Source organism: Haliotis rubra, unplaced genomic scaffold (assembly GCF_003918875.1).
Source record: "Haliotis rubra isolate DU_JTF1 unplaced genomic scaffold, ASM391887v1 Scf880, whole genome shotgun sequence".
NCBI lineage: Eukaryota > Metazoa > Mollusca > Gastropoda > Lepetellida > Haliotidae > Haliotis > Haliotis rubra.
Window position 1 is genome coordinate 293,458 of NW_025767613.1, and position 23,730 is coordinate 317,187.

The following is a 23,730-nucleotide window of genomic DNA, read 5'->3' on the forward strand; positions in this document are numbered from 1 at the left end:
TCTTGGTGAGTACTAATTAGTGATTTTACATTGAAGGGAGCTTCAATTAAGGAGATACAAGTGTTCCACTATGTTCGCAAGAAGAAGAAGACAAGCAAAAGAGCATGAGTCAGGATAAGTATAAAATATCAATTTTACTCTAAAAATTACATTTTTACGTTTCTACAAATATGGGCATATGGGATAAAACTGTTAACCTTCATGGAAAAGATATTCAACAAGGTGAAAAACTTTCCATTTGCGGAGCTTTCCTTTGTTAACATTGGTTATATGGCTCCGCATGCTGTTATCGATGCCCCATCGATCTGGCGATAGCGTCACTTTGATGGGTAACTATGGACTGTCATAAACCTCCCTGTCACACTGTAATTACTTACAAAATAAATGTACAAAACAATGTGAAAAGCGCACCAGAAGACTTGCATTAAGCCACTTTGTCCTAAAAACAGAATTAGCGCTTTTGTTTTACAAACAAGAGAAAAGTTGGGTCACATGAAATGCAAATTAGCCTATGGCAGTAATGTCATGCTAAGTCATCACGCTGAGTGTGAGACAGGGCTTGTGTGACATTATTGTGGGGAACGATGCCACTTATTTCATACAGGTTTTGTGTTGATGATTAAAGGAGTATTGTGTGAAGTTGCTACGGTCGACTTGTGAGAAATGTCTTCATGTTTTATTCAAATGTGACTTTTCTATCTGTTGCCAGGAATCTGAACGTAAACAGGAGGAGGAAAGAATCCGAACAGAGAACATTCTCCGTGGAAATCCCCTCATTAATAAAGATGGAGAAAAACCTGTAGCAGATTTTAAAGTAAAAAGAAGGTATGGTTAATCCTACACTTCAGCATAGCTGCAGGATTTGTGATGGAACCGAATACTTTTAGACCTCTGCTTTCTTTAAAAGAAGCATTGAAACTTGTTATTTCGTTGCATTTTCTTAGTGCATATTTAATCCTGAACCTCCTGTCTTCTTTAAAAGCAATCATTTTGAGAACGGTCATGGATGATATTTTGAAATGTAAACTGTGACCTGGCCCACCATAGCAGCAGCCCTAAGGCAGGTAACCCTACAGTGTGTGAACGTATCTGAACGCTGCCTATGTTACAGGTGGGATGATGACGTGGTCTTCAAGAACTGTGCCAAAGGGGAAGAGGAACGCAAGACGAGGGGCTTTGTCAATGACACACTCAGATCAGAGTTTCATAAAAAGTTTATGGAGAAATATGTGAAATAACAGACTGTGTTACAAACTTGGATAAAGACTTGTGTTGCAACACTTTACATGGCTGATGAAACAAGAAATGTCGCTCATCTCGGTATTGCTGTTGTGAAATGTGGTTACGATGTTAGTTGTCTGCAGACAAAGCAACCTGTTGGTACTGTTTTCCTGATGAGGGTGATGAGTGGACAAAAGGAAATTCAAACCAGATCCCTGGCAAATCAAAACCCGTGTTTGTGGTGTTTGCAAACAGCCATGTTTCCCTGTCCAGGGGAGATAATCCGTACCTTGTCATTTCTATCCGAAGGTTACTGTAAACATGTCGCCACCAGCGGAGGGGAGTGGCTGGGTGTCTTGAGTATCGTCTTCTCAATATTTTCATTTCATCTCTTAGAGGACGATGGTATTGGGGGCAGTGGTGTAGTCTGGTAGTTGAGGCGTTTGCTCGTCATGCCTTTGAGCCAGGTTTGAGTCCCCACATGGGTACAATGTGTGAAGACCATTTCTGGTGTTCCCCGCCGTGACATTGCTGGAATATTTTGCATAAAGCAGCATAAAACTAAACTCACTCACTCACTCACAGTGATATTGACATGTGTACTCAGTTACGCATCAGAATTTGTTTCACTCTCTGACTGATAGGATCGAAAATGTCTATACAGATATGTTTTTCATACCTCTGTTTTCACCATGTCACATAACTATCAAAGAATCATCAATGAAAATGTCATATTGTTTTTAGGGTAGTATATGTACATTTACTTACACATATTACAATGCTATTAATGTACTAGTGTCTGTGGAAGGTCTGAACTTGAGCGCGAGTACATGCTGTTGATGAATATTTAGTTTACTGTGTCTTCAATGTCGCTAGGATCATCTGTGTCAAATAAATAAAGTAAAAACTTTCGGTGTAAGAGTTGTTTGTTGGTTAAAATATGATTTGAACGAATGATAATTACTACATACAGTTCAAGTGAAGTGGGGTTTAACTTTGCATTCAACATTGTTGCACTAACAGGTGAGTGAGTGAGAGAGAGTAATGGTCAAGATTGTTGCACTGAGAGGTTCTACTGCACTAAGTCAGAATCACTTGCTCGCTGAGCCAGTTAGGTGTGTAAACATTTGGCCAGATGAGACATGTGAAATTTGTGATTGGATAAAATAAATAACGTTGCTATAGAAGTCTATGCGAAAACATTTGGTTTTGTGTAACCTAGAGCGACATGACTCCATGTGTGTGTGCAACATTCAAGATTGGTTCATTTATGAGGTGACATGCATACATGTGTACGTGTGAGGTTTGTGTGACTGGTTTTGTAGAGTCAGCCAACAGATACCCTGTTGCAGCATTACAGCAATATTCTGCGCAGACACAGTACACTGACTCTGAGCCAACCAGTTTGTGAAATAACCACAGGCCTAGTTAAAAGTCAGTTGGGCCAATAAATTTCTAGTCACTATGGGGTCATTTTGTAAATATATCACTCATTCCGACTTGTTAAGTTATAATACACTTTTAAATCATGTACGATTATGGCCTGATAAAAAAATATTCATAATATTACCAGCTTAATGATAAAACCCATGTCTACATTCAAATTGCGGGCGAGTGAATTATTTTGTGGGCTAACTTTCAAGCATAACTAGCCCGACTGGCCAGCAAAATTTGGAAACTATTTCTCACACTGGCGCCAACCAGTACTTGTTTTGGTACCACGAGCTCCAGGCAAGATACAGAGTACCATCCGCTCACATTATTGGTTTGACAAGTGGGGGACCGAACCGGAGACCTTCCACTCTGTGATGAGAAACTCTCTACTCCAGATCACAGAGGCAGGGGAAGCAAGTACAGACCTGCGGTCCTCCAGGCCCCAGACTCCATGTTGCTCAGGTTGAGGTCTTGTGGGATTGTTTAAAGCAAGCTGATACCTGTTCTTTGTACTCCCATGATAACGTTTTATCCAGCCATTAAAAATATGAAACATTTATACTTCTGTTCATATCTTTGTCAGAAATATGTATTGATAATCACAGACATACTACTTAATAAGTGATGCAGAACAGATTCGCCAATACTGAGCTGGAACAGTTCTGTCTGCACATGATGACATCAGACTAGAAGTGCATTTAGCTTCTCGCACGCAGCCTTATTGCAAACCCTTTTCACACGTTTATGGAGAAATTACTCATATCTTAATTGTTTTAGAGATATCTGAAATTGAATTAAAGATATCTCAAATAGAGATAGTTTACATATGTGCATTAACATTCATAATATCACGAAATGTATTAAGAATATGATGGAGGATATTAACGTTATCTTGGAAAGAATTGATGATATCGTAAATTTGATATGTTGTGCTTTGTTTTTAACGTGATGACTTTGGCATAATGTGCACAGAGATATTTTCAAGTGTAATCCTAAATACAACGTTACATTTGACCACTTTCTCTGCTTCTCTATGTGTATTTCCGTGTTCTACGGGTGCCCTCCCTCGGATAGCCCATGACGCCGAAGAAATAGGTTCGACGACCAAATGGGTAGAAAGTAACGTCCATTTTTGGCTGTTCTGGTGACAGGTAGGACCTTGGTATGGGATGCTGACAAAGAAAGGTGGTGGGACAGGTTAGGGCATGGGGACAGGATCTTTTTGCTGGGTATGAGGGGTCTTCTCCGCCAAATGTTACAGGTATCCCTTGAAGGCAATGAATTTATGGTTGACATGATGGCCTATTTGGCTGAGGCTGTCAACTGCAGACAGCTATGGCTCGTCGGGTGAAGGTGGCAATGATAGCTTGTTTGATTTAACAGGTAGTGAATGTACTGGTCCGTGTGGGTGGGTTTGCGGTAGACGGTGGTGTGGATGTGTGGATGAGTTGGATATCGAGGAAAGCTTAATGGTTTTTTTCTGTTTCCATGGTGAATTTGATTCTATGGCGTTGTATGTCGAAATGGTCCAATAACGCTTCGGGATCCTGGTCTTTGTCAAGGATGGTGAAGGTGTCATCTTCCTTTCTGTACCAGTACAGGGGTTAGAAGGGTGAAGATGCTGTAATCATTGGCTGCATCTTACATTGTTATCTTTGTTATATTAATTCTACGTATTAAAATCTTAACTGTTACATAGTTTACTCTGACTAAAACAAAAACAAAACTGAAACTTTCTTCAGTTGAATTTACTTTCAATCTGAGATGAATACATGAAAAAGTGAATATCGGCAATACCGGAAAGTCTGGTCTCAATGACCAATCAGATTGTCACTTGTATGTGTAGCAGCCATAAAATGCTGGGATTCGAACCATGGACCTACCAGCAGGCACATCAACGTTGAAGTTTGAAATATTATTAACGTTGAAAATGGGTTGTTCTGTGGTTGTATATGAAAGTTTTTTAGACGCAGATATCCGACGTGGAATCAACGCTGAAGTTTGACATATTATTAACGTTGAAAATGTGTTGTTCTGTGGTTGTGTCTGGGAGGTATTACGCTTTCCTGTAAATAGGCTAGCACTTCAAACTACACTAAAGTAGCACCAAACTCATGCATCCAGCTAAAATACCCCAAAAGCTACCTGCAATAAACAGTGTCAAACAGAAATTGCAGTAAAAATATTTACCTGATAAAATACTTGGTTAAAATTCCACATTCAATATAATGTTCATTTAAGTTTTATGTCAGTTGGACGGATATAATTCAGTAAGAAGAAAAGAGTATTCCAAATTAAGAAAACTATTTACTGTTGTATTGTTATCTTGAAAAGGTGGAAATTGTCCCGAGAAGACATTTTGTCTGAATTTCAGCTATAAGACAGACCCCTGAATAAACAGAATGCAATTACTTTCACCATGAAAGGGATCCAAGATGACCAGGAACTATACCTGAAGACAACACATGAAACAAGTCACTTTTCATGAAACCTTTATGAACACACACACACACACAGAGAAACGTGGTTTAATGCATAATGTAAAACATCACACATGACATAGTCTGTAGGTGATCTCTGTTGTGCTAATAACACAATATCATCTGCATATACCATTAAACTGACAATTACGCCACCAATTTCAATACAACAGTTCAGATTTTTCAACACAATTACAACTCCAAAAACACAATTATCAGCTCCTCTTCTTTTTGCCACTCCCTGCCTGGCGGTCAGGTGGATACTTCAGAAGCGTTCCTAACTCTTTCTTGAAATTTGCTTGGATGCATTCCATCTCATTTCCATGGGATGGGACACATTCTGAAATTTTATATTTAAAAACATGAATAATTTATATGGAAGATATATTGTCTTAAATGATTCAAGTATTTGTTTAATCAATCACTTGAAAGGTTCATTTCACTGCTGTAACTTGGCATGTGAACACATGAACAGCATGAATACAAAATATGACGAAAAGTGTAAACAATTTATATTTTCAACTAAAGGAATGGAAGTTTTCTTAAACATTTTCAAAGAAAATCCTCAGTTGCAAGTTGATTATTCATTTAGACTATGAATTAGGATGAATTAGACGATGCTTTACTGTCATATATTATTTGCTATGGTCATGATGAAAGTGCTGCATTTGGTAATTAATTTACCAGAGATGATTGAATACAACCTTGTATTCTTAAAAAGAAAACTTGCCGTTTTGCCCATCAACATTCATTCTTGACATCAAATTGTTTGACATTGTCCTGCAAAACAATGGAAGATTGTTGTTATTGTGTCAGATTTAGTTTTCTTTAGAGATTCTAGGAAGCGATTATTTCACATTAAATAGGAGTTGTACTGATGTAGCAATTTTGCTAACAGGAGTCATACATTGTAACAAAAGCCATTTTACATTAAATAATAAGAAAACAAAATGGGTGGTGGTTCACAGGTCAAAGAACAAGTCTACTGTGGGAGGTCTTCCAACACCATTTGTTCCCAAACACAAGGAAGTATGGATTATGGAGTTCTGAAAACAATAATGAGCTCTCATAAGTATACAATATATCCTATTATCTACTCTTTTCTCTCTCTTTGTCATTTCACACTCATAAAACATAAATAACTTCTTTATAATTCAGAAATGTTTACACTTAATCTCTTATAGGAACGCTTAGAAAATCTCTCATATAATGAATTATGTGTGCCTATAATATCATAACTATGCTTCTCTGAATCATGAACAATAAAATAATGAGATAAACCTCTACACTGCCAGAAATAATCTATCATATCCTGAATAATTAGACATTGAATAACATCTCTTACAACTTCAATCTACACTCAAAGAGACTTAAATGTACTCGTAAACAAACATCGCTGGCACACGCAAATTCTTGGAAACATTGTATCTCTGACTCTCAATTCCAAGAAATGAAAGTCCTACTTTATTTGACCAAAGGGGTGACAGGTGGCCAAAACATATTGAAATGTAGGTCATACACTGAAAATAACTCTGATATCAAACACTACAAATATACACCTTCTCTCTAATATACTCGATAGATGATCTTGACAAGGGAACATGTACATAAAATGCTGATATCTAACAATACCTGTTCTCTAAATAATGGACTCTTCCAAATCTCAGCATGTTTCACTGCACACATTTAAATGCAAATCACAGGCCCCCACTGCGGGTCAGAAAATCGATAAACTAGGCCCCGGTTTAGAATCAACACCCCCTACTATATGTATTGTATATAATGTATTATATAGTTGGGGGTGTTGATACTAAACCGGGGCCTAGTTTATCGATTTTCTGATCCGCAGTGGGGGCCTGTGATGCAAATAATGAAAAACCTACACTTTGACAATAATAAAGAAACATCATATTCAAATTCTACAGCTGACCAAATACCCGAAGGGTGTGTCTCCCAGCAATAAACATCTATATATCTCTATAAATTTATGACTTCTTTCCTCTCGCGTCCTTTCTCGCATCCAGCTCTTTACGGCGAAAAACAATATGGCGCCAAGCAAGGGAGTGCTCATTAAACTAAACATCTCCGGGAGAAATCATTGTCAAATTATTCTCTTACAAGATCAACCTAAATATATAAATGAAGATAAAGACCAAATATTATCACCAAAAAGACCAAAAAATATCACAAATATTCAAAACAGGTGGTAATGAAGAGCATTATCATCTTTCTCTTAAACTTTGTGGTGGATATACTGGAAACAAGTGAAATGTTAAAAAACTTGTTACCTTAGTATTGTTCCTTTTATATGATCCACAAAATTGCTGCCACCAGTCTTCGAAGATGAGATTTCTGCAAATTCCATTAAAGTTATATCTTATTTCATAATTAAATGTTCCTTACTAAATTACTTCTTTTGTATGTAACATTTTAACCTTTAAGAGACATGAATCATCACATCCCTTCAAACAAGTGTAAGAATGAAAGTCTGTGGGTGCAGTTTGGTAATTGTCCCATCAAAGAATCATTAGTGAAGTTACACATTTTGTAAATAAATAAAAGTTCAAATAAATTATATACAATTTCATCCTTAACAAAGACTTTCACAAGACATTTTGATGTGAATTTTCGTTGCATGATCTGAGAAAGATTTCCTTTCGCCATTCTCCAACCCACCCTCCCCAAATAATATACATATGTTGACAGGGTTCAGAGCGTGCTCAATGCATAATTTACTGATAGATCTATTCAAACGAACAAATGTTCATAATAATGTGATGCAATATAAAATGTTGATAAATTCTATTCGATTTTGAATAGCTGCCCTTAGGGACCGTTCATAATGTATGGCTTGGGGGTGATGATGATTTTTATGGAGAAGCATGTACAATGTGAATTACCCTCCCCCTCTCCCCTTCCCATAATTTCTAAGCATCATATTAAAACATAGTGTGCGTGTACAAAAAATACTGCCCCCTTAGCTCCCTGAACAAAATGGGTGCCCCCCCTTACAATCACCTTACGTTGAAAGAACGTTGACAACTAGACGAATCTCGACTAACTTTCTTTGGTCGCATGATAAACGTGTGAATCAACGTTTATGAAAGGTTGATCAACCAAACAACCAAAATTCAACGTTGATTAAACGTTGAATCAACGTTGTGTGCCCGCTGGGTACTAATCCGAATTTGGACGCCTTGTCCACATGAACAAAGATGTTAACCCCGTCAGCAAGCTGACAAGGTATGGATGTCATCTGTGGGATGATTCCACGTCCTGCTACATATGAACCACCCCAGGTGGCCACAGCAGTACCTGGTATAGTCACCCCTCGCACGGATACCATCTGTCAGTACCTGCGTTATTTCTTTTAGATTCTGAACAGGAGGATCTCTAGTTCGAACCTGGTGTCTAAGATAGTCTCACAGATGTTCGATGGGGTTCATATCGGGGCTTCCTGCTTGCCATAGTAACGTTTCCTGTGAGGAATGGACGTGGATCGGATGATGTTCACTCAGTCCGGCAGCCCGCAGACTCCATCTCTCCCATTTACGGCGCCGTTTGGTCATGGGATTGCGTCTTGTCAGATGAATTAAAAATGATAACAAATTACAGAAGCCACATACACTCTGAATAATTGTGGGGAATATACTAAAATGCGATCCAGCGCTCGGTGTACAGCGCAGATACGATGTGAGTCCTCCAAATTAAGGTTCCGTTTACTGTTTTGTTCTAAACTGGTTTTATACTTTACATACAGTGTGGTCCGGTGGGGTAGCCTAGTGGTTGAAGCGTTCGTTCGTTACGCCATAGACGCGGGTTTGTTTCCCCACATAGGTAAACGATATCTAGCCAATTTTCTGATGTCCCCCGCCTTGATATTGCTGGAATATTGCTAAAACGACGAAACTTTACAATAGCCTGTCATTTTGTTCTCTCCATTGTATGCATTGTATACTGTATTTGTATATTATTTACAAACGTATATTTGTATGTCGGCCGGAGGCCTTAAGACTTGACTTGATTCCCCACATAAGTAAACGATATGAAGCCAATTTTCTGGTGTCCCCCGCCTTGATATTGCTGGGATATTGCTAAAACGGCGTAAACGTAAAACCATACTCACTCACTCACTCACTCACATACGCTAGGTTTCCCTTTACCATGTCCCACAGAAAGCAGAATGTCTCTGTTTAACAATCCTCAGACTAGTTCTACTGTGCTTATCTCTGTGTTTAGCTGTTTAGAGCACCCTACCAGTGTTCTGACACCGTGTGGTGACATGAATGGGTACCTGGGTCCCTGCATAACGATACTGAGGATATCTTGACCAACTGTTTATTGATGGACATTAACTGCCCTGTATCTCATCTGTACGTGCAAACAGGAACACGATAATTAACAATTGTGAAAAGCAGTTCATGAAAATATCCAACCTATTTCATCTTTCCATTGCCAATGTCAAAACCACATATTTTCCCATTGCCGCCTATAGTGATGTTAGATGTCATTGCCGCCTATAGTGATGTTAGATGTCATTGCCGCCTATAGTGATGTTAGATGTCATTGCCGCCTATAGTGATGTTAGATGTCATTGCCGCCTATAGTGATGTTAGATGTCATTGCCGCCTATAGTGATGTTAGATGTCATTGCCGCCTATAGTGATGTTAGATGTCATTGCCGCCTATAGTGATGTTATAGTGATGTGGGGAATATACTAAAATGCGATCCAGCGCTCGGTGTACAGCGCAGATACGATGTGAGTCCTCCAAATTAAGGTTCCGTTTACTGTTTTGTTCTAAACTGGTTTTATACTTTACATACAGTGTGGTCCGGTGGGGAAGCCTAGTGGTTGAAGCGTTCGTTCGTTACGCCATAGACGCGGGTTTGTTTCCCCACATAGGTAAACGATATCTAGCCAATTTTCTGATGTCCCCCGCCTTGATATTGCTGGAATATTGCTAAAACGACGAAACTTTACAATGGCCTGTCATTTTGTTCTCTCCATTGTATGCATTGTATACTGTATTTGTATATTATTTACAAACGTATATTTGTATGTCGGCCGGAGGCCTTAAGACTTGACTTGATTCCCCACATAAGTAAACGATATGAAGCCAATTTTCTGGTGTCCCCCGCCTTGATATTGCTGGGATATTGCTAAACACTGTCAACAATATATTTATTTTACAAGGCGTTTGGACATAAATACTTAATATGTGAACTTTATAAACGTACCACTTAAGACTGTTAGTTCCTATAAATATTTGAGCCCAATCAGAACACGTTAGTATAGCATTTACTACAGCATTTATACTAATAATGCCTTTACGATGTCCCACAATCAATCAACTCAGCATCAACATCCAATTGTACATGAATCTACCCCACTGTCACACTCCTTTTGTGAACTTGTTTCTGTAAACCAGGAACTCGCCTTTTGCGAGAACGTGTATCGAAAAAATCTGATCACATTTTGTTCACTCAGTCAACATGCTGTACACAGTTGTAAATAATAGAGAAGCATATCCTTGATGACATACGTCTTTAATGAACAACTAGTCGTACTATTTACATGTATATACTTGAAAATATACAAAATATTTACACTGATTGGTCTATTCAATCTCTTCGTATACATGTTCATTGCTCTCTGACACACTGTTGTCTGCAGTATCTTGAGGCTGAAGGTAGCCCTCACGGTATCCTGTTTCATCACTGGCTCTGTCCAGACCTGGAGGGGGACAAGTTAAGTTACCGGATTGAACGATCATTACTCGTCGTCGTCTCCGGTGTCTCTCGCTGCGAAATGTATCTCTTGGTACGTTAGAGTTCTTTAACGTACGGGGATGGCATTTACATTTGGGATCTGGAAACAAACGAGAACTACATGCAGGGGCGGATACAGCTTTTGGGGAAAGGGGGTGTGCACACTATTGAGAAAAGGAGGGGTGCACACTTCATTTTCACCCGAGTTTCAAAGGTCAATAGGATCCGCCTATGACATGTTATTTAAATTTATGTTTCCATGAAAATCAATACCCAAGGATGTTTCATGTACGTGCATTTCCGTTGCAAAACAAGCCCAGGTTACGTAATAATTTTAAACGACCAGTCAGTATGAGAGGTCATTACGGCTTCAATCTAAAGTATACAAGTTCAGTATGTTAACAGAAGCATTGTCCTTTGATCAGAACTCTTTACATGATGAATCTAAGACGCCGTTTATCAACATGGCAAACACGTTGAGTGTATATGATTGGGCAGATCCATTTCAATGACAAATGAAAAGCACCTTATAGGCGTCAACCACGTGAACCTTGCGATTCTAAAGTAGTCTATTTTCGAGATTTTCATTTTTACAATTACCAAAGGTTACACGCAGGAACAAATATCAATCTCCATTGTGTTACTCTGCAATTGTAACCAAAGATGTATTACGGGCTCTTAATGAACTTTTGTAATTGTGAGAAAAACACTTTCCATAATTATAAGTAAGCTCTGATTCCGCACTGGGAAGCATGGACATATGTCTTGAATCACCATCAAATGGTGACGAATAAACCTAAATGTCTAATAGCCCAGAAACGTCGTGTTGTAAATAATAAAGAAGTTGTAAATCCATACCATACGTTGTTATGTTACCTTCCAACTTCTAAATGCCCATCAAGTATCTAACGGAACATGTTTCTATTTATCTTCCTTCAGATTTGTAGAAACAAGGAACTGAATAGACTTTTTCTTTTGGGATTTATAGTTTACTGGTGTTTAAATTGAGATGAATATAGACCCGCGATATGTATAGATTATATTATATATCCAAACAAAACACATCACAGACATGTCTTTTTCTGTAATTATACCACATTGCTTTGTTGGTTGTTGGTCTCACGCCCAGTTCTTTTAGGGAATGATTTCCGGTTATCTACAACATAAGCTGGGAATCTTGGGAATCAACACAATGTGTGCACATTTGGAATATTGATGCATCTCCAAAGACGTGTTGGAAGACGTATTCCAAACGTCTTCGGAGATGCATCAGTCTCCCAACACGTCTTCGGAGATGCATCAATATTCCAACACGTCTTTGGAGATGCATCAATATTCCGACACGTCTTTGGAGATGCATCAATATTCCAACACGTCTTTGGAGATGCATCAATATTCCAACATCTCCGAAGACGTGTTGGAATATTGATGCATCTCCGAAGACGTGTTGGGAGACTGATGCGTCTCCAAAGACGTGTTGGGAGACTGATGCATCTACGAAGACGTGTTGGAATACTGATGTACATTACAAACATCCTTCTTGCCATACCGATACTTTCTCCGATAAATACAGAAGTTATCAAACATAATTACCTGAGAACAAGAGACAGATCAGTGTTACTATCAGAACAACAGCAAACGCTGACACAAGAACATATGTTGTCAGCACCCTTCTTCCGTCTCTTTCTGTTGAAGTAAACATAAATAATAAAACCACTGCACGAAGATATCACGTAGTTGTATTTAACATACACTTGACACATGATGTGTCTTCAAATGTGTCAACGTGGAATTAACTGATTTAACATTACACAAAGATCTCCATGCTGGGCGTGTGTCCTTCCAAACAGTCAAGTTGGGAATAAGCAAGAATAATGTCTGTGATTTCTCAAGAAGAGAACACAGGGTTCATTATATGAGCTACCATGACCGAGCGCGTTATTTGTTTCGTTGATAATTGTTTATTAATATAATTCATCACACACTCGTGACATAAGTGAACGTTGTATAGTGTTAACCTGAAGAGCTGACTGTTGATACAATAGGTGTTTAGAGCTGATGCTGATCATAGTCACTTGTATTGGCAGAACTTGTAATGCAACTCAGAGAAGTTTTCTTAGTGACTGGTTCCTATACTGTTTCTGACATAGCATTAGAACTATAAGCAACAATACCCATAACCATTTGTATCATTAACTGCTGTCCTGATTTTTCATTGCGTCCAGTTTGAAGCAGCAGACAGACTCGCTTCTCCCTGGTGTAGAAACACCCAGTTTATGGTGATGTCATCTTCTTCACATATGCATCCAACTGGTCGTTTCTCATGCAAAGATGGAATTAAATTTGGTTCCCTTAGCTCTGGACTTGACCTTCATTTCAAAAGGATCCCCAACACGGGCCAGCTTGGCAAGCATCTCAAATCTCTCTGTGCCTTCAGCATAACCAAGTCCATCTGGTGACTTTGTCAGATGCAGTCTTTCCTCTCTGTTGGTCAAGAGTTTGACCGCCACCAGATGAGGTCCTGGCACTAGAAGAAATCATCTATGAGCGCCTTATTCTACAGCCTACCTGGCGGACTGGTGTCCCTTGAGGAGGTAGTCGTGTGTGTCGGCGGGGCAGTACTTGCTGTAGTCGCTGACGGGCCTGAAAATGTATTGCATAGTGTATAACGTGTTGCCTTCTCAACAGATATATTGATGCTGCAATTTTACATCGATTTTCTAAAATGATGGGGCTTCGATCTGTGCAGCCAAATATGAACGTTACTCCACGTAAAACCCTCCCAACCAGGGCCGAACGAAAACTCCCAGTACTGCAAGGAGTATGGTAATATTGACCAATATATAGAATGAAATGGACTCTGTGAGGTGGACTGTGGATGTATTTTTGGTGCAGGAAAATCTGTTGTAAACATAAATTTAAGTTTTATAATTCAATTTGTCAATGGACGTTATATGAAATATGTTTAAGAATTTCAAAAATGAAAAAGCTGAACAATATTATGTATTTGAAGTAATTGTGAGCAGCCTTCATCAGACACAAGGGTGATAATACCAGGGTACACCGTTCATCGGCCCCAGCGTACACTACCTGTCAGTACCTACCATTCTCTTCAGAAGTGGTTGACAGGTTTAATCGTATGGTCTTCACGAGTCCCCCAGACTCACATCTGACCTGGGATCCAGGGTCGTGCATGGTGACAGTGTATTGTGTCCAACTTATACACAGGTATATACATTCAAATACATTGTATGTGCAATTGTTTAATACTGTGTACTTGTGTCCGTCTGGCAGAGTCCACGACCAATACGCTGTCTGTGAATTCCAGAGCCTGTAGCAGGTGATGCTCACCACTTCCCCTTCGGTGTAGGCCGATGTGTCCGGTGTAAGGCTGACGGAAATATCACTGGGTTTACCTAAACATAACTGGAAAGTTTCACTTTCGCTGTCTCGTTTAAGAATGAAACACCAGGAAAATGACACACAGTTGTTTGTTTGATGCATCTATGACGGGTGAATCTATATTCTAATTATAATCATTGTCTGTGTGTAGCATATCACAGCAGATATTCGTGTGTGGTTTTAGAGGCAAACATTACGTACTGTCAACGGTGCATCCGTTCAAGTTTTGGAAGCACTGGAAATGTGTGCACATAGTTAAAAACTGTTTTAAGATTGAAAATCGACAAAGCATGGAATTTACCAAATGCATTGATTTAAAACGCATGTATAGTTAACAGAATTCGTCGTCACTCGCCTCTTTCCGTAATCCCAAAGAAGCTATCCGGCTTGTCCCGGAATAACACGAGTTGGTCACGAATGAGATAACAGACACTGACAGCAATTTACGCCTAAGCCGACATCGTGAAAAAACTCACAGTGTAAAGGCAAAGGGTATAACACGGAACGTAAGCAATGTTCCCAGCCACATAAGATGAAATAGCAATGGCGAAACTGACCTTGGATTTCCAGACGAGATGTAACCGGCTCCATACTCGTAGCTTTACCCAAACGTTTTACTGCCATGATGCAAGAGTAATCTCCCCTGTCAAGACACGTGACATTATCCAGCACTATTTGGAAGAAAGCAACTGACGAAGAGGTTGTTGTCACGGACCCGGTGACGTCATAGTGTCGATTCGTCATATTATGGAGTATTTTATCTTGGAATAAGACAGCTACGGTAGATCCTCCTTTCTTAAGCATGATAGAGTAGACCTTCTGCGTTCTCGAGCGTGTCAGATCGAGGCTACACCGTATGGTCACGTGATGGCGTGATGAATCAAGATGAATTGTTTTCGGATGGATGTGGAGTTGAATATAGCATCCTGGCATTGAAGGAATGAATTTGAATTATAACTATGTACGAGTAATATCATTAAGAATAATTACTATTTTCTTCTCATTGACAAACAGACCATGCATTCGAAGCTCGTCTCTATGAAATTACTAAACAGTAACTTCTGGTATTTCTATACCTATATATTCGTAATGGTTGGCAAATGTGCACATCAGGTACGGGAGCACCTGTGGCCCACCCCAGGAGTTGCCTCCCTTACACACGAAACCTTTGTTTGTGTGGTTGAATCCTGGTTTGCCCTAGTTATATTTCTAGGTTTCTCAGCACCAAAACCGTGCTCGTGTGTTTCATTAAAGCAGATCGATGTTAATACCCACTCCTGTATCATGTCAGCACGCCCAGGTCTGGCTGAAACACTCTTCAAACTGCCGTTAAACCAAACTCACATTAAAACATATTGCCAGTCGAAAACACTTACCTCCCCACTGAGCCATTAACGCACAAAACATCACCCGAGACGATAACAACATCATGCTGTATGAACTGGAAATGTATAGTGCTTGAATACATGGCACGATTGTATTGTGCTTGGTGTCAGACCGCGAGCTGAGGCTGCGGATGGGTATGATACCTGGAAAAGCGCGTTATGACACACTCCCGGAAAGTAGTCAGTTTCATAACTGAAATAAAAAAACTGTTGTGCTCTTGTGTGAGTCATATTGTTGAAACAAACGATATATTTAATATACAGTTGCATAACTCATGACTTGCACCCCCGTCCTCACTCTCTCTCTATGACTTCCTCTCTCTCTCTCTGACTTGACCCACTCTCTCTATGACTCCCACTCCCACCCCCACCCCCCTCTCTCTCTCACTCTCACGCTTATCGCTTTTCTATAAACATATTACGTCACTGCATTTCATTTGAATAACTAAACCGAAAGCGAAAATAGAACGAAAACGGCCGCGTATGCGTGTTATTGATTCAATACATTCAACAAGACAAGGAGGCAAGGAAGACCGCTGTAAGATGTATCTACTAATCACAGTATTCCTACATCTAACCTCTGTACAGATGACATGTAAGTTGTTGAAGTATATCTCATTGTATTCCTACATCTAACCTCTGTACACATGACATGTAAGTTGTTGAAGTATATCTCATTGTTTTCCTACATCTAACCTCTGTACAGATGACATGTAAGTTGTTGAAGTATATCTCATTGTATTCCTACATCTAACCTCTGTACACATGACATGTAAGATGTTGAAGTATGCCTCACTGTATTAGATATAATCTACCATTGTCTTGATGCCTTGTTACGTGGCCTTGTGCTTGAATATGGTTCCTATAATTAATGCTACTTTCGGTTTTGGTTTGTCAACAGCAAAGGCAGCGGGTGAAACAATTACGAAAGGATTACGTAATAATTACGAAATACATGTAGGGGTGGCATCTGATGTAGGAGACCTGTTTCAGATGTGAGTGACTGTATGTCAGTGTGGCCTATATGTGTAAGACAATGATTATGTAGGTCGAGCAGTTGGTCTGTGACGGGAGCATGCCGCTATACTGCTATACTCTATACTGCTATACTGCTATACTCTATACTGCTATACACTATACTGCTATACACTATACTGCTATACTCTATACTGCTAGATACTCTATACTGCTATACTCTATACTGCTATACTCTATACTGCTATACACTATACTGCTATACACTATACTGCTATACTCTATACTGCTATACACTATACTGCTATACACTATACTGCTATACACTATACTACTATACACTATACTGCTATACTCTATACTGCTATACTCTATACTGCTATACACTATACTGCTATACACTATACTGCTATACTCCATACTGCTAGATACTCTATACTGCTATACACTATACTGCTATACACTATACTGCTATACACTACACTGCTATACTCTATACTGCTATATACTCTATACTGCTATACTCTATACTGCTATACTCTATACTGCTATACACTATACTGCTATACACTATACTGCTATACACTATACTGCTATACACTATACTGCTATACTCTATACTGCTATACACTATACTGCTATACACTATACTGCTATACTCTATACTGCTATACACTATACTGCTATACACTATACTGCTATACACTATACTGCTATACACTATACTGCTATACTCCATACTGCTAGATACTCTATACTGCTATACACTATACTGCTATACACTATACTGCTATACACTATACTCTATACTGCTATACTCTATACTGCTATACTCTGCTATACACTATACTGCTATACACTATACTGCTAGATACTATACTGCTATACTCTATACTGCTATACTCTATACTGCTATACTCTATACTGCTATACACTATACTGCTATACTGCTAGATACTATACTGCTATACTCTATACTGCTATACTCTATACTGCTATACTCTACACTGCTATACTCTATACTGCTAGATACTATCATGGAACAGCAGCGAATGTATGAGCACCTGATACCCGTCGTCATAATTTCAACCCAGAGTTTATAAAGGTTGTTGTTGTATAGAAGACAAGGACAGAGGCTAAATTTGTATGGTATCTGTCGATTGTTGTGTTTCAATCTGTCAGTTGTATTGCAGGCTGTACCGTAGAGTTAACAATAAACCCGGAAGTGATTACACCTGCTGCTACTGCACCTGTCACTGTCCGGTGTAGCCTTAACGTGCCCTCATCAGACATCGACAGGGTGTATTCTATCATGATCAGAAGACGGGAGGCTACCATTGCTGTAGCATTCACAGACGGCAAGACTAAGATGTGCGATGAAAGACTGGAGGCCAATGCTGTGGTGAACTCCTCACTCGCATCACCGGATACGTACTTGCAGTTAACGCTGTTAAATGTGACTTGTGATGACATTGGTGATTATACATGCATTATGGCTGTCAGAAAACAGTACCAGACTATGAAGATCACGGGACCAGACAAGGCATATCTGAAGACGTCAGGTAAACCATGCTAGCTGGAGTTGAACAACCCATCATGCGATCAGATTTATATGACACGGTCGCAGCAACATGAAATGACCTGATATCTAGATTGAGATATAGTAAGTTAGCGAGTTTAGTTCTACACTGCACTCAGCAATATGGCGGCGGTCTGTAAATAATCGAGTCTGCACCAGATAACCCAGTGATCAACAGAATGAGAATCGATCTACGCAGTTGGGAATAATGTTGGGAATTGGTTTAAATCTCATAATTGATGATTGATTCAATACAACCGATCAATCATCGAAAAAAATTGGTTAGCGTCATTTATCATATCTTCCTGGCTGTGTGTGTTAATGCACAAAAAAATCTAGAAAAAAAACATGTAGTTCTTTGGGTTTTTTGGGTAAATTGCTGAAAATGCATTTGCAAATTTAACATCTTTAAAGGATGACTAATATGTAAGGAACATAAATTTCCTGGAGTCTTTATGATAAATTCCATCATGACTTGGAACGAGCTTGTAGTGCTTATGAAATGTAACAGACAAAACCAACCATGGGAAAAATATTGTTAATGCAAACAAGTGTTTCAGAATTGTTCTTGTTCGATTATGAGAAAACATGATCGATTGCTTGGTCGTTTAGTCACTGCGACCAATCTTCGATTATTTCAACTAATCGGAGCACCACTAGCTGACTAGTAGAACCGATGCCATGGGTCAACCATGTCAGCGCGCCTGACCACCCGATCCCGTTAGTCATATGGAGATATAACAGGAATGGAATTGTTTGGGACGAATGGATAATTTGCAGACCCTTATCGAAGCTATAAATATAGTCCATTTGATCCGAGTACATACTATACTTTGAAGACAACACTATTTATACGAAGACAATGTCGAACATATTCCTCTCTTAACCCCACACAAATTATGCGTTTTGGGTCTTCCTGTCATATGTAGTCACACAACCATAGAGCTGTACACAGTGGATTCATCATTCTGGGATGTAGTAGCCTCTAGGACCGGGTAACCATGCACGGCACTCATAGGTAATATGCACTATATAATAGGTAATATTTTTCTTTCATTTTCAATGACTTTCTCGTCATGTTGATTATTTTTGTGTTAAGAGAAAAACGCTATATATGGTGAAATATGATGAGGTACCTCAATATGAAAACTGTTTCAGGCAACTCCTGCCCATTCATCGACAGCCTCGTTTACCCGAGACACGCACACCGACTGGAGGACACGGTGAGAATAACGTGCTACATGCTGGTGAGGACTCGAGTATCGGGTTGGGTATGGACCTCCGCGGATGACCACACAGTTGCCAGCTCCGCAGAAAGATGCTCCTTAGCCACAGGAGGCGACATGTTCAATTGTTCAAGTGTTCTCCACCATCGGGTTTCTGTCAGACCATCTCTGCTATGTCGACTAAAGAATTTCTCGAGAATGGTTCGAATCGATGTCAAAGAAAATGCGACAGGTATCCGCACTCTTCTGTAAAGTTCGCCTCACTGTGTTGGGTTCAAAACTATAATAAAGCATCTAACTTTATTGATAACAACTTCTTGGTTATTGCATAGAGCGACATTTCGGTGTAGATTCTTACATCGTTTAGAAGCTAAAAGTAACATCAACCAAGTATAGAGAAGTATATATACAGTATATATATTGTTGTGACAAGCTGTAACCAAGACCTCAACTGGAATTATTACTCGATCATAGACGCTTCGCTTAAACTCCACGAAGTACTTTGGAGTGAGATATATGTTTGAATTTCCCGCCTCACAGTTTTCCACAAAATACCTCATAGCGGACACTGTTAAAGGGTTCTGTTCAATGTTTGAACTAAATGTTTAGTGAGAAACAATGACGAGTGTTCCACCTCTCTTTGGGCATCATATCCCGACCACCCCTTTTGTATGCAGACCAGCTTTTCAATTATATGAGAGCGTATAAGCTAGTGTAGGTGAAACCGAACTTCTTTAGAAACGGCATCCGTATTTGTGTGATAAAAACACAAAGCATATCTCACTTGAAATTACCCAAGAGTCATTCTCAACATCATTTGGAGAGAGCAGCATCCGATGTGGCACAATTCATCATTTAATTGTTGTCTTTATGATGTACAACTACAAACATTAGTGTATACACATGTGTATATTTATTTCTGCAGATCCAAGAGCCATGATATTTTGGGAAGATGAAGATGAAGACTTCTTTCAGATGGGTGAATTTCCTAAAGATCACACACAAGTACCTGGTATGATTTTTCAGATTATTTAAATCCCTTGACTAAAATATGCAATTTCGAAGTAAGTAAGCCTGATTGAATGTCCGTGTAGTGACAGGCTGTGTTGCCCTCACTGACATGGACATTTCCATTGTTAAACTATAACAACAGAGCTGATTTATAATATCTGAATTGTATGTGTGTTTCATTTAGGCGTCGGCATGTTCTTGGTCCAGGTCCTAGCCTGTCTCCTATGTGTGCTGACTGTGGGCGGAATCCTGCACAAATACTGGAAGACCATAGGTTTGTATATAGCGTTGTTTAAGACCACACCCCTGAGGCGTTCCTGCTACAGTGTTTCTTAATTCACATCTGGGACGGTGGGGTAGCATAGTGGTTAAAGCGTTCGCTCGTCACACCGAAGACCCGGGTTCGATGGGTACAATGTTTGAAGCCCATTTCTGGTGTCCCCCGCTGTGATATTGCTGGAATATTGCTAAAAGCGGCGTAAAACTAAACTCACTCAATTCACATCATTCAATATATTGCTTTTCTCAGTGTTAGCGGTAGTTATAACAGTAATAAAGTATTCGGAAATATTTAAAGAGTATGACAAAAATAGGAACAGTAATAAATAAAATGAATATTTTATTCATTCCATACAGGCAACCCGAACAAGCAAGATCACACAAGGAAGGTTTACAAGCTGCAGTCGAATTGTCCGGAAACGGAACATAAACTGATTACAGAAAATGTGATCGTAGGAGCTTCACAAACAAGTGAAGACATCACGTGACGTTCTCTTTACACTGACTGACTATTCTGTGAATGCTTTTCATGTGTACAGTGTAATGTTGATCCATAGTCATGTCTGGGGCTTACTGCTTGCTTAATTAAACTTGCTCACTTACATTTCTGTCTTTAGTATGGTATCATGCATCAAATAGCACCATATTACCAATTATAATACCAATTGTTACTATAGGCCAGAATTATTTAATGAAATAATTTTTATATTTGTTCCATTTTTTACATTGGTCAATGGACCCCAGTCATGTTTAAATACATGTTGCAGATTTCAATTAGAAAACATCATACAGAATACATCATACAGAATACATCATACAGGAGTTAAAGTATCTTTCACAAAGCAGAAGATGACAGATCGACCAGAATTTGAAAACAATATTGATTCTTGAAGTTATCATAGCAGAATATTTTGTCAGTTCATAATATTTTTTAAACTCCTGTTGTGAAAGCTGAAAGGTTGGCATCTGTTTAGATAGTTTACAGTTAAAGATGATATTTTTTAAAAGGATAAGAATCACGTTGATTGGATCATTTTTTTTCTGGCCGAATCCAAGCAAAATAGGAGTAACCTTGCTACAATCATAAAATAGGTGTGTTATAGTCTCCAGAGAACCAGAACAATAGCTGCACAAGTCATGATCAATGTACTGCATCTTAAAAAGTCTGTTATTTGTTGGTAAAGGATGGTGCGGGAGTTTGTAGAGAAACCATTGTAGATTGGTGTCTTTGGAACACCGGAACGGGATATGGTTATATTGTTGCCAATACTTTGTATCGATTTCATTCTGTAATATCCTATTCCATTTGCACAGTGATGATTTTTTTTATTGATTTTGTTTCAAGTAAAGCCAGTAAAAAATGACTGCCGTGTTTTTGTCTAGTCAAACATATATGTTTGCAGAGGGTTTTGTGTTTTACTGATGGTTTCTAAGCTAATATCACTTCTTTTGTGATACTGATAATTCTCTATTTTTGTATCCATAATTTAAATAACCAACAAGGTATTTTCCCAAATCATAACGAAACATTTTAAAGACCTCAGCAGTGAAACCATCTGCACCAGAACTCTTATTATTTTTTAGACATTTTTGGGAGGCAAGGATTTCCTCTTTGGTAAGTTCACCTTCCAGCTTCGATGCAACATCATTACTAAGTCACGGAACACAAATCCTTTCAGTGGATTATCTAACTTAATGTCACAAGCGCCATGTTTACTATACAGCTATTGATAAAGCAATTTTACTTTATTCTGAATATCATTCTGAGCCTCAAGGATACGGTCGAAATTGGTCGAAAGAGAAGATGATCAGTCTTGGTTCCATGGTTCTTTTACTCTTTATCGTGATGAGGAAAGATACACTTGCATTTATCTCTTGTCTCAAGACAGAAAGCAAAAATGAGAATAGCTGAGAAAACATGTGAAATGCTGGACTTTGGGCTGCAAGTGTGCTCCCCTCCTTGCGAATCAAGTCAAGTCAAGTAATTTATTCCGTATGTAGGCCACAGGCCCATATACAACATACATACATTTGTTTACAAATATAGGTACAATTTAAGGGGCATACATATTCATAATACACGTGTTATTTGTACAAATAGATTTTTGGCAGTATAAATATAATATTGTAATATATACATATATACACACCTTTCTAAACGTTTAAAATAAACAAATCTGTGGGTTAAGGAGAATGTATTGGAGTTTGATTGCTCTGATTTTATAAGCATGAAAGATACATTTCTTTAAAGTCCTGTTTCTTTAAAGTGTTTCATTATTTGTTAACATGGACTTAAATTTATAGTAGTTTGGTTGTTTCTGATATACATATGGCAAGTATTTTAATCTAAGGGAGTTATATTCAGCACGTATAAAAATAAAATGATACTCATCTTCTACACCTAGATTACACAATGGACAATTACGTTCAGCAACCTCAACATTTAACCATCTACCCTCATTATACCTGAGCCTTAAAATCAACATCTAAATTTGATTAAAATATTTCGAAACTTTTTGTCCAAGATACATGATAAATATTTGGTTGGACTTAACAGACTTTTAAACTCTCGGTAAATACGGTATCGTGAACTGTTATTCAATGTACAATTCCATGATTGAAAAAACATACTTATTGCAACAGTCTTGAATCTCTTTACAAATGAAGCTGCATCATCAATTGTCTGAGACATCCAGACGTAACCAAATCCATGGTCCAAATGTATTTCCCTAATATATGAAGCATATGTCTTATATCCACAGTTATCGTAATACATTTGCATTTTGTACACTTTCAAAGGGGTTCTATCTTGATGTATATGTATAACCTTTAAACAATATTTCAAAGTTTTACACAATGCGTTTATAAAGAGAGGATATCTTCCACACTCGCCATTTACAATAGCAGTCGTGTGTTTGAGGGCTCACATTCAAGAAACGTTTGCAAGCCGTTAGATGAACCTTTTCGA

At 38.7% G+C, this 23,730-nt stretch overlaps 3 protein-coding genes across 6 annotated transcripts in view; 2 read left to right on the forward strand and 1 right to left on the reverse strand.

Moving 5' to 3' along the window:
- The window catches only part of LOC124263420 (spliceosome-associated protein CWC15 homolog), a 41,641-nt gene extending 39,512 nt beyond the window's left edge, over window positions 1-2,129 (forward strand). Inside the window, exons 6-7 of the mRNA XM_046698052.1 lie at window positions 710-825; window positions 1,112-2,129. Of these exons, the coding sequence (XP_046554008.1) occupies window positions 710-825; window positions 1,112-1,238 (243 nt within the window). The 3' untranslated portion in view covers window positions 1,239-2,129. The remainder of the gene's footprint in view (window positions 1-709; window positions 826-1,111) is intronic.
- Window positions 2,130-10,666: 8,537 nt separating this feature from the next.
- LOC124263417 lies at window positions 10,667-15,857 on the reverse strand. 3 transcript variants are annotated; one of them, XM_046698046.1, is made up of 6 exons: window positions 15,684-15,857; window positions 14,865-15,233; window positions 14,010-14,321; window positions 13,474-13,548; window positions 12,499-12,591; window positions 10,667-11,005 (listed from the first exon to the last, which is right to left on the reverse strand). In XM_046698046.1, exons 1-6 carry the CDS (start codon window positions 15,736-15,738, stop codon window positions 10,755-10,757), a joined length of 1,155 nt encoding a protein of 384 aa, XP_046554002.1. In that variant the 5' UTR covers window positions 15,739-15,857; the 3' UTR covers window positions 10,667-10,754. The 3 variants fall into 3 exon arrangements, with proteins under 3 accessions (XP_046554002.1, XP_046554003.1, XP_046554004.1); XM_046698047.1 differs by lacking the exon at window positions 14,010-14,321 and having other exon boundaries at window positions 15,684-15,855; XM_046698048.1 differs by lacking the exons at window positions 14,010-14,321; window positions 14,865-15,233 and having other exon boundaries at window positions 15,684-15,844.
- A 280-nt stretch (window positions 15,858-16,137) lies between these two features.
- LOC124263419 lies at window positions 16,138-22,126 on the forward strand. Of its 2 annotated transcripts, none has more exons than XM_046698049.1 (6): window positions 16,138-16,287; window positions 17,861-18,229; window positions 19,405-19,704; window positions 20,398-20,484; window positions 20,668-20,757; window positions 21,120-22,126. In XM_046698049.1, the coding sequence occupies exons 1-6, from the start codon at window positions 16,176-16,178 to the stop codon at window positions 21,248-21,250; spliced, it is 1,089 nt and encodes a 362-aa protein (XP_046554005.1). In that variant the 5' UTR covers window positions 16,138-16,175; the 3' UTR covers window positions 21,251-22,126. The 2 variants fall into 2 exon arrangements, with proteins under 2 accessions (XP_046554005.1, XP_046554006.1); XM_046698050.1 differs by lacking the exon at window positions 16,138-16,287 and adding an exon at window positions 16,344-16,405.
- The last annotated feature ends 1,604 nt before the right edge of the window (window positions 22,127-23,730 follow it).